Raw genomic sequence first — 11,047 nt, 5'->3', positions numbered from 1 at the left:
TAATGTAATTACATAAATAATAAATATTAAAATATTTCTTACATATAAATATAACTGAAAAAATTATTGTGTTTAGATCTCGAAATAGATAGTATTACAGTTTTTTTGATGCATTAAATTACTTGTATTCGAATTCTCTTTTTTTTGGGAAGAGAGATTAATCTCACGGCTTTCGGCTGTGGGGATACCTTGGTATTCGAATTCTCTTTATGTAAATAAAAGATATTACTGAAATATAAAAAAAAATTGAAAAAGAAAATATTATTAATAACATAAGAAAACTTGAGAAAATATTTTTACTACTATGTTTTTCAAATAATACACACATGCAGTATATTTAATAGTAAATATCTTTCAGAGACATTCATTTAATTTTGAAACTATTTTTCTAGATTGTTCATTAAAAAATTTTATATTTACTACTATTTAATTTAAATTATTAATATTGTCTACATATAAATATGTTTCTTAATTTTTTTTTCTCTCAATTTATGATTGATAGTTAATATTCTAACTATTTTTAAGTACTACATAATAAATTTTTCTTTTGTATATGAAAATGAACAGTTGACAATTAATAGTTAATAATATAGTTAATAACATAAAATATTCATCAATAATTTATTACTATCATTACGTTCAAAAAAAAATTTATTACTATCAATATTAAGAAAAATCACAAATTAATTTGAAATTATTTTTTAAAATAACAGAAAACTACATTATAGTCAATTTAAACAACATGCATAATCATTTCAGATTTTAAAATTAAATTCCTATGTTATTGTACCCATATTGAGAGGAGATATTTCTCAAAACTCTAATATTATATATATATATATACATATATATATATATATATATATATATTTCTCTTTAAAAAAAAAGTAAATTCCAAAAAGCATTCAACCATTAACTAATTTCAATATTTAACATGTTTATTTTTATTCAAAATATATTAATTCGTGTTATTTTTGTATCTAACTTTAGCACTTAATTTTTTATTTATACGTAAAATGTAGCAATAAGTTTTGTTGGTTAATTTTTAAAATTCATCAACTTATGATGATAATTAAAATTAAAATTAAAATTCTAATTTTAATTTTAATATATAAGAGTTTGAATTTTTTTTACAATTAGTTATAAATGTAAATTTTATTTTACTATATATTTTTATTAATGTAAAGTTAGTCAATTTAAATTATTATTATTCAAAATTTGTCTTCAAGTTATAATTAATAGTTAAAATTTAATCACTATTAAAAATTATTTTAAAATATGGGAAATTGAAAAGTTTTTTTTAATTTGGAAATTGAAAGGTTTAACAATTATTAATTAATATAATGAATAATAAAGTAAATGTAGTTATTTTTTAGTTTTGTATTTTATTATCTAATGTATTTAATATTAAGGTGGTAATCAATGCAAAAAAGTTCAAGTCTCCTTTACATATATATATAGATTGTATTTATAAATTACTTCCTCCGTTCCTATTTAACTGTCCACTTTGAAGAAATTTTTTTGTTCCTATTTAACTGTCCACTTAGCATTTCAAGAGAGCATTAAAAAATGTTTTTACAACAAATGCCCTTGACAGTACAATAAATGATGAGAGATAACACATACATTAAAGGGTAAAATAGAAAAATAACCCTCATTTTTTCTAAAAATCAACAAAATTAATCACACCTTTAATATGTGTGCTTCCACTCAAAGTGTACAGTTAAATAGGAACGGGAGGAGTAGTTAATATGAAGATGATTCAAGTTAATCAATTCAATAGACTTCCTCTCGAATGAAAAATAAGTTAATCTAATTAATTAACTAATGTTAACTTGAATTTTAAATACATATATGTTGGCAGAACCGGTAAATTAACTACTAATGTGAAAAAGTTTCATGCATTGACGGTGTAGACAGTGTAAAGTTTTTTAACACCGTCAACCAATCAGATTTCATGAGTATGAAAAATATAGATTTTTTATTTAATTAAATTGACTGACATAAAAAATCTATGAAATCTAATTGGTTGATTGTGTAAAAAAACTTTACACGGCTAATACATCAAAATTAAACTCCTAACTAAGAAAGTCACATTAGTTTGACTAGAAATCCTTATATAATCACTTTCCGATGAAGAAAAAAAAAATCCTTATATAATTAACACTACTTAATTAGTTGAATAGAACAAGTGTTAAACTTATCTGCTTATCAAAATAAAAAGTGATAAACTTATGAGTTTAATGGATATGCACTGACAGTGTAAAATAGTTTTACACAGTCATCCAACCAAAGCATGCCACATAGGAGAGATAATTACATTTGACTTTAATTTTAATTAAAAGAATAAGATATTTTCTGATTTGGCGGAATTCAATTGGATGTCTGTGTAAAACTATTTTACACTGTCAGTGTATATCCATTAAACTCTAAACTTATCTTATCCTATTATTACCTTAATAAACATATAATTGAGGTAAAATAATAGAAAGTTAAAAAAATAATATAAAATAATGTTATAAAGTAAAATATATAGATATTTTTTACCCAATTGATAGCAAGAAGATTTGATTCGAAGCTTTCCTAACTGGCCGTGTGAGATTCCAAGGAAGTCCAACTATCACCAAATTTGACTAGCCACCATATATTAATAGCCACGTTTGCTTTCGCTTCGTTTCGTGACCAATCAATAATTCCTTTATTATTTTATATTTTTTCGTTTACAAACATAAAATTAACCGTCTGTTAACTTTTATTATTGGTTTTTTGACTCCTTAAAATATAACAAATATTGTTTTAAGTCCCTGAAATAATATTTTTTAATTTTTAATCCTAAAAATGTACATTGTCATTTTTTATAGTCTTTTGCCTATTCATTTTTACTATATCACATATATAGTGGTGACTCATTCATCTTATATGGATTTTGTTTGATATTTACGTGTCACACAATTTGATTTGAAGCCAATTACGTGTCACACGATTTGATTTAATGATCCATTGAGATCAACGTGTGTTCACGTGCACAACTTAGTAGCACTCAATTACGTTAGTATGTGCGTCCTGTAATGTTAAATCAGATAAAGTATTTCAAGAAGGAAGAGTGAGTTACTATTATGTAAGCTACACAAGTAAAACTTAACGGTAATGACTAAGTGTCTGTTTGGTTTTCAGTTTGGAAGTCCGTTTGAAACATTGAAATTCGAGATCACGATTTCCAATGCACATTTAACCAACGGAATGCACTTGTTGAGTTGTGTGAATGTGCTTTCATATTCACCCAACGTAAATCCAAACAGAGCCTAAATGTTTGTTTGATTTTCAGTTCGAAAATGCTTAACGGAGGTCAAAGCCTCTTTCACGTTTGGGGCATTGGAATGTGTGATCTCGAATTCCTATATTCCAAACGGACTTCCAAACCGAAAACCAAACATAACCTAAAAAAAATAACAATGTATATTTTCAAGGATTAAAAATTAAGAAATATTGTTTCAGAGACTAAAACCAACATATTCTATATTTGTAGGACTAAAAACATATTTAAGCCTTGTATTATTTAATCATAACAACTGCAATTATTTTTGTTTATTCTTTTGAAACCCAGAGATTCTCTCATGCCGTTTCTTCTTCAACCCCTATCAACCATTCCCATTTCCTCACCAAAATCTCACCATTCTCATCAGATTTTCCTCTGAAATCTCCTTCCTCCACTCCAGATCCGATTTTCCTCTGTTTGGAAGATGAAGAACGCGCGGAGGAAGAAGAAACAGAAGCCACCACCGAACAAGGTTGAGGACAAAAAAGGGGTCGTTGAAAAAAAACCTGCAGAAGAAGAAGAGACAAAACGCATCGTTTTGGAGGCGTTGGTTGAAGCGTTCTCCTTATCTTCCATCGACGAAGCTGCAATGGCTTACACCGTTGCCGGAGGTGATCCCGGCAAGGCTTCGGAGATTCTCCGGCGAGGTTTAACCGACACCGCTGAGGACTCCTTTTTCCCTTCTTCTTCTGCTTCTTCGTCAAGCGGTGGCAGCAGTGGGGTTTCTTCCGGGTTGGATTTTTCCTCCTCCACTTCGGGTTCCTCTGACGGGTTTCTGGAGCCGAGTTTTGGGGATTTCAAAGGGGGTAAGCAGAAGAAGAAGGTGGTCGCCGCCGCGGGTACTGTTTCAACGGTGTTGGGGAAAGAGTATGTGAGGAGGAATGCAACCAGGAACAAAGGGTTTCGGAATGGGTTTGTGGAGAAGGAAGATGCAGAGCAGTTTCTCTGCTCCATGCTTGGAGATGATTGTGACCTTAATCTCGCTGTTGTTAGAGATGTTCTTTGTGAGTATTTGGCTTTTTTTGCTTTTGAACTTCGATTTTGTTCCTTGAAACTTGTATGGACAATGACATCCCATGATTTTTTCTATTACCAGAAGTTGGAAAATTCATTTGTTTGTTTTGATTTCTACTTTCAGTTTTGTATCCGTTTACAGTTTTCTTCGAATGGTGTTGTTTGTGGATGATATTCTAAATTATAAAAGTAGGTTTAAAGGAATGGTTTTCATTTGTATGATGATAAAATAACATTACTTTTGAAGTGCAGTGTAGTTATATGTTGTGGATTTTGTATCTAGATTGAATTTTTTCCCAATGAAAGTCTAACTTCTCCCACAAGCCCTCTTATTGAGCACAATATACTTTTAGTAATAAGAAAAGTATAGACAAACAACTAACTATATCTAAACAATTTTAGTGGAAGACATGTTTGGGCATGTAACCAAACAGGTTCTAAACCTTTTTACTAAACATACTAGCTCAAGGCTTTTCTAAAACCCTATTTAGCTTAAAAAGCTTGTTTAGCTAAGAAGCATGAACTTTTTAGTTCATCCAAAGAATCTATTAAACCTTACATGTGAACTATTTAAAATAATGTAACACTATTTTTATTTGGTTCAAGTCTTTCAAGTAATAGTAAGTACTATGGCTTTTTGAAAGATTTTGTTACAAAACCGACTTTTAAATTGGCTTTCATGCTTGACTTCTAGAATGGTTAGTTTAGACCCTTAAAAAGGCTATATCATTAGATTTTAGGACACAAGTCATGCTCCGGCCTTAAAATACTAAGGCATATATGTACTTGTTTATGCCACTGTCAATTATTATACTTTGGTTTATTGCATAATCTTGGAATTTGTCTTCGCATGCAGGTCAGTGCGGATATGACATTGAAAAGGTATGAAGAATCCATGACACTGGATGTTGTATTTTATTCTCAATTCTCAATTTTGCTCAAAGTTCACTTTAATTATCCATGACACTGGTGACTTATTGTGTTAGTGCGGCACTGCTGTTTTGTTTTTCCATTCATCGTTAGTTATCTGTGTACGTGCGGTTATTCAGGTTGCATCTTCCTATTAATTCCATGGCATTCTTTATGCAAATGGACAGTAATTGCACTGCATTAACTTAATTCGCATCTCTGCAGGAATTTTACAGTTATCAAATAAAATTATGCTACTTTTGTAATATGATTAGCTGTGAATGTGATTTTCCAGGCCATGGATGTATTACTTGACTTATCTGCGTCCACAAGTGACCAATCCGGTAATGATACACGTCCTGATTACAGTGGTTATAACCCGGCTGATATGAGATTCCTTATTGATCATAATGACTCTGTAAGTGGCAATATAGAATTGTTTTTGGGGATAATTTTAACTTCTTAACTATCTGCATCCTTACTGTACATAGAATTGATTAATTTTGATTCTCAAATTTTGTCACAGTTTGTTGATAGGAGATCAGAGTGTGCATCTCTTTCATCGGAAGGTGATTTTTCTGATAATTTCTGGTCTCTGGGATCTTTTGGCAGGTAAGGCTGCTAGTTCAAAGTGCAGTGTTGATAAACTATGACTTTGTCTTCCAATTTTCTCTCCTTTGCACCACTTCCTTTCAAAAGTACAAAAACAGCAATGACCTATGCCTTTTACTGCCATGTGGAATTGGCTGCATGGATTGAATAACACCATAATATCTTGTCATGAATTATCTCTAATGATAGACCTTTTAGATTCAAATTCATGATGATTTCATCAAATGGTGAGAAAAATATGGAAGGTGGAATTTTGAGTTAGGAATTGAATATTGTCAACAGAATAACAGATATGTCTTGATGCATTTTATTTAGGTTGTATTTTCACATATACATTTACATTCTTTAGAGTTTCAAGCAAATGTCTGCATAGAACTACTAATGGGTACACCCATTTTGTCGAAATCTACTAGCTTAATTGTTTCTTGGTTTTAGGAATTATGCGGAGGTCCTCTCAAGTTCCAAAGCTAGTTCTGCTATTAGCCCAGAATGTACAAAGTCAGATCTTCCTCAAAAGGTGTTGGAATCTTTGTTTAATGTTCCCAAAAGCTCTGAGCGCGACGCCGGTACCATGAATTGGAGAAATGTAGCAAAGAAGTTGCAGTCTTTGGGACCTGGGTTTGATGTTTGTCCAAATGTTGCAGAATCTCAGAAGCGTACTTATCGTATGGAAATTTTGAAATACTTTTGCTCGTTTTTACTACTGGCTCTTAAATAGTACTCATTGGTTTGTGATTGTTATTTCCCGCTTGTTACTCAATACTAGTTGTCTGATCTTCAGTAATGGAAAATGTGTTATTTTTATATACATGTAGCATTCACATTTCTCCTTTTGCAATGCACTCAAATAAAGGCTTAATTTGTTAAAAGAGTGTTAGAGAGAGTATTGCTAGCACTCCTCTTTGTTTTATCTTTTTGTATGCTTGAGTTTGGTGATTTCCTTGATGCTATCAAATTGACCCCTGAAAGTTGAATAACTTCTATTTTCGTGGTTTTTAGCAAAAGGAGATGAATATCTCGTGTGTAGGGAAGATGCAAAGCAGCACTGGGGTTCAATGAAATCTTATTATCAGAAAGTAAGTTCATGTTTTGCCTTTTTCTAGGATAATTTTAACTTTCTGATCTTTAAGCCAGTTTTTAATATGGAGTTCACATTCAGTTGAGAACATGAAAGGGGTGACATAATTTTGCAGGCTGCAACAGCATTTACCAGAGGTGATCGAGCTTATGCTGCATATCTTTCTGACCAGGTTAATTCTTTGGGAAGAACAATGGGATTGTGTGGCATGAGGCATTCTTTAATTTTTTTTTGGCAACTGATTATTGGGATGGTTGTTTATAGTTATCTTCTGTAATTGTCTCTTCATCTACTTTATCCTCTGTGAAATAGCTTGATCTGGGTTGATTCAAAAAATAAATAAAGATAAAAAGATTATAATTTTCCCCCTACATATTGTTCAATCTTGGTAAGAAAGTTTCATCTAAATGTTTCAAACCCATGCTGTCTTCTTTATTCAATGTATTGCTTTATTACTTCATTTTTATGCCCAAGTTGTAAAGTATTTGCTTTAAAATGTGGAAACTAGATTCAAATATGATTTTCCATCTGTTTTCAAGGTTCATTGTTTTATAGAAACAACATTGTATATGAAGTTTTCTATATAGAAATATGATTTTGGGTGGGACATCAACTACTTTTACTACGTGGTAGTTTATATGTCAAATAATTGTATTTTTGTCATATTCTTTAGTATGGCCACATGGTAAATAATGCTTACTATTTATATATCTGACCAGGGAAAAGAACAAACTAAATTAGCTCAGAAAGCAGACACTAAGGCAAGCCATGACATATTTGTAGCTAGGTTGGTGATTTTTTTATTTTAAAAAAAAATCTAAAGCCAGAGAACTTCCTTTTTCACATTGCCTATGTATTATTGCTTGTATTAAGCTATTGTTAGTGATATGCAGAAACAAGGATATAGAAAATGTGATAACTATTGATTTGCATGGTCAGCATGTAAAACCAGCAATGAGAATGCTAAAACTTCACCTACTGTTTGGCTCATATGTTCCTTGTAAGCATTTTCAGATGATTTTGGTTCTCGTTTCTTGTGACTTTAGACTTAGACTAAAAAAATGGCCCTGCGTTATTGAGTTTTATTTGCATACTTATTTTGTCTATTATGTCTGCTTCAGCTGTCCAGACACTGAGGGTTATCACAGGATGTGGATCGCATGGTGTTGGAAAGTCCAAGCTGAAACAATCAGTATGGTTTTAATCCATCCACTTCTATCTATCTCTTATGCCCTTTGATATATAGTAACGCATAATCTCTTATGCAAGTGTTTGAGAGAACCTATGTGAATAACTTGCGTATGAACTATCTATATAAACTGTTTTGAGTATATTTTCATGAGTTTATTAGCTTGTGAATAAGCGCTTATACCTACTTATAAGTTATAACTTGGAGTTTATTTCAACACCCCTATAAGCTTATTAAATTAGCTTATATGCTTTTAAATGTTGGATTATATATTCAAACTTTTATTACAAGGACTTTATATTATGTTTTATATTGGAATTATGTTTTCTCTTTTTTAAATGGTGGTTCTGTATCATTTTGCTTGATACAGATTATAAAGCTTCTAGATAAAGAGGGAGTTGAATGGAGTGAAGAAAACCGGGGAACTGTGTTGATCAAACTTGCTGGATGTAGAGAGTTTAGCTTTCTGGACACTGACAGTGATAGTGATAGCAATTGATCAAGTTTGTACAAGCTGACTGCTGACTTATCTGCTTTTTGTACCAAATTTAGATAACCTGACAAATAAATTAGAGCTAGCTGTGACATTGACATGTACATTTGGTGTCTGTTTTATTAGCCAAGCTCCTTGTTTCTGACACAGATCTTTTGGCACATTCTGTGTTGTATCATATCATGTAGAACCTGGAGCTCAATTCTAGGTAAGTTGTTTTAGCCAAGATTGCATTCCTAGAGTAGGCTAACGACCTTAGATGCTCTCAGTGTTGTACATATATGAATATTCAAAGATTCTTATCTGTCAGGGTTTTTTATTTTTCATTTAAGTTCACCATTTATTTTGTTGAATCTTTGTGCTGTGTTTGATAATTATACACACTGGTTTCCTTGTTGCTGTGGATGCTGGCTGGTTCAAAGGATCAATTGAAGTGCTTTTTGGCCCCCTTGATCCATTGTAATAAGTTTATGTTGAATTCTGAGTGATTCATAGACATCTAAATAGTATGGACATCCACAAACACATCATTTTTTTCTCTCTATCTTTCACATCTTATCAATCACATCATATATCACGTGGCACTTGCATAGTTGTGTGCAGTTTTCATTTGTAAGTTATAAAATGCATTTTATGAACACAGACAGGATCAGCGAACATTAAATACATGATAAGTTAATGGCTATGAAAAACATGAACGATTCAATTAAGGCCTGGTTTGGAATAGGTTATGAAAAACTTATTTTAGCTTATTCTATAAGGTAAGCACTTATATATGTATGTGTTTGGAAGAGCTTATCAAAATAACTAATAAGCTCCTTATAAGCTCTTTTTAGCTTATTCCAATAAGTTGATGGTGAGTAGCTTATGTCCAGGTTATACGGGGCTTTTAGTTAGGTCCACTCATCGAATCCCTGCACACCCCCTCCCCCCTCTTTTCCGTCACTTTCTAAAATCCTACACTCATCTGCTCGACCTGCTATTTGCGTAACAGATATCCTCCCAGCTGTGATAATAGAGACAGCCTCTCGTGTTTCCTCGACCTGCTCAGGACTCGTGTGGCCTCTACGTCAATGGTGAACACCCTGCTATTTTTCATCCTCAGTTCAGGTCATCAATGGATACAAAATCATTCTGACGAGTTTCGGACCTTGCTAGAAAAATAATCGGTGATAGAACTTTTCTGATTTGTTTATTGAAACAAAAGCTGGAAATGGTGATTTATGATGACTTTGGCCGCGTTGAGACTATTCTAATGTGTGATCAGTTTTGGACTTTTCTTAATTTTTTATTGAAACAAAAGCTGGAAATGTATCCAAACTGGAAAAATTGGAGCTTTCCTCTTCTAGCAAAAAAAAAAAAACTGGAAAAATTTGGAGGTTCGTATGTGTCATAGATGTTCTATTTCCATGTTCCTTGATTTCATGTTCTATTTTTCTTGCTCCTTGATTTCATGTGCTATTCTTCTTGTACTGTTTTTCTTCATGTGCTGTTTTTTCTCATGATGTGGTTTCATGTGTTGTTTTTGTGAAGTGCTTTACTGGTTCATGTGGAGGAGTGCTTGGGTCATGTGAAGTGTGAAGTGATGTTTTCCTTGTGATGTGGTTTCAACATGAGCAGGTTCGACTTTTCGTATATATATTATGAGAACCAAGGTTACATTCTTAATGCGGATGAGAGATTCCAGGCATTCTGGAGAGAGCATTTCCTAACAAGTGTAAAAGAAGGAGCCACAAAAGGTGATGAAAATTTTCTTTGGTTTGATGAGAATGTTGAGTTAGAGTATAAATACGAATTCAAAAAAGATTTTATGATAAGCCCAACTCAAATATTTGTTAGGCAAATGGAATGAGTCGGAGACACTATTAAAGTCGAACAGCTGTCTAATTATTTTTATGATTGATATGAAGTTTTAAATTTTTGCAGTCGATTATCAATAACTAATTTTCATGTACCGGTGGTATATTTTTATGTTGTTAATGTACCGAGAGGAATGACGGCAACATTCTCTTTAACACTCTTTTCAACATGTTGCTATTGATAATTTCAAAAAAAAAAAAAGTTCCCATTGATTGGTCGTGGGCCCAATTGTATTGGAAGTGTGACTGATACTTAATACACCCTCCGGTCACATATATAAGCAAAAAACACTTTTTAGGTTCATTCATTTAATGAATGTATCTAGTTGTTTTAATGACTAGATACATTCATTAAATGAATAAACCTAAACAACTAGATACATTCATTAAATGAATGAACCTAAAAAGTGTTTTTTGCTTATATATGTGACCTGAGGGTATATAAATTTCAACTTATTAATGTGAGAGTTAAAGTAAGTGTTACAAGTATTTTTCATGTATCAAAGCTGAACACTGAAAAAGTTCCATCATGCCCCAAATTCATCCACCCTTAAAGAGATACAAAAAAGAAATGAGA

General features: G+C 31.7%; 1 protein-coding gene across 2 annotated transcripts; it reads left to right on the top strand.

The window, feature by feature from the left end:
- The first annotated feature begins 3,577 nt into the window (after window positions 1-3,577).
- LOC130722729 (SMR domain-containing protein At5g58720) lies at window positions 3,578-8,964 on the top strand. 2 transcript variants are annotated; one of them, XM_057573556.1, is made up of 11 exons: window positions 3,578-4,320; window positions 5,187-5,212; window positions 5,535-5,657; window positions 5,766-5,851; window positions 6,287-6,516; window positions 6,851-6,927; window positions 7,045-7,101; window positions 7,649-7,716; window positions 7,823-7,929; window positions 8,051-8,121; window positions 8,489-8,964. In XM_057573556.1, the coding sequence occupies exons 1-11, from the start codon at window positions 3,741-3,743 to the stop codon at window positions 8,615-8,617; spliced, it is 1,554 nt and encodes a 517-aa protein (XP_057429539.1). In that variant the 5' UTR covers window positions 3,578-3,740; the 3' UTR covers window positions 8,618-8,964. The 2 variants fall into 2 exon arrangements, 1 of the variants encoding a protein (XP_057429539.1); XR_009014086.1 differs by lacking the exon at window positions 8,489-8,964 and having other exon boundaries at window positions 7,813-7,929.
- Window positions 8,965-11,047: the final 2,083 nt, after the last annotated feature.

The sequence above is a fragment of the Lotus japonicus genome, chromosome 6 (assembly GCF_012489685.1).
Source record: "Lotus japonicus ecotype B-129 chromosome 6, LjGifu_v1.2".
NCBI classification, from domain to species: Eukaryota; Viridiplantae; Streptophyta; class Magnoliopsida; order Fabales; family Fabaceae; genus Lotus; species Lotus japonicus.
Note: the sequence above shows the minus strand (reverse complement) of the source record. Positions and strands in the feature narration are given on the sequence as shown.

Excerpts from the sequence above, each read along its gene's own strand:
- LOC130722729 (XM_057573556.1), top strand. The coding sequence starts at position 3,741 with ATGAAGAACGCGCGGAGGAAGAAGAAACAGAAGCCACCACCGAACAAG. Across the intron at positions 6,517-6,850 it reads ATCTCAGAAGCGTACTTATC|CAAAAGGAGATGAATATCTC; the intron begins GTATGGAAATTT and ends CGTGGTTTTTAG. Across the intron at positions 6,928-7,044 it reads TGAAATCTTATTATCAGAAA|GCTGCAACAGCATTTACCAG; the intron begins GTAAGTTCATGT and ends ATAATTTTGCAG.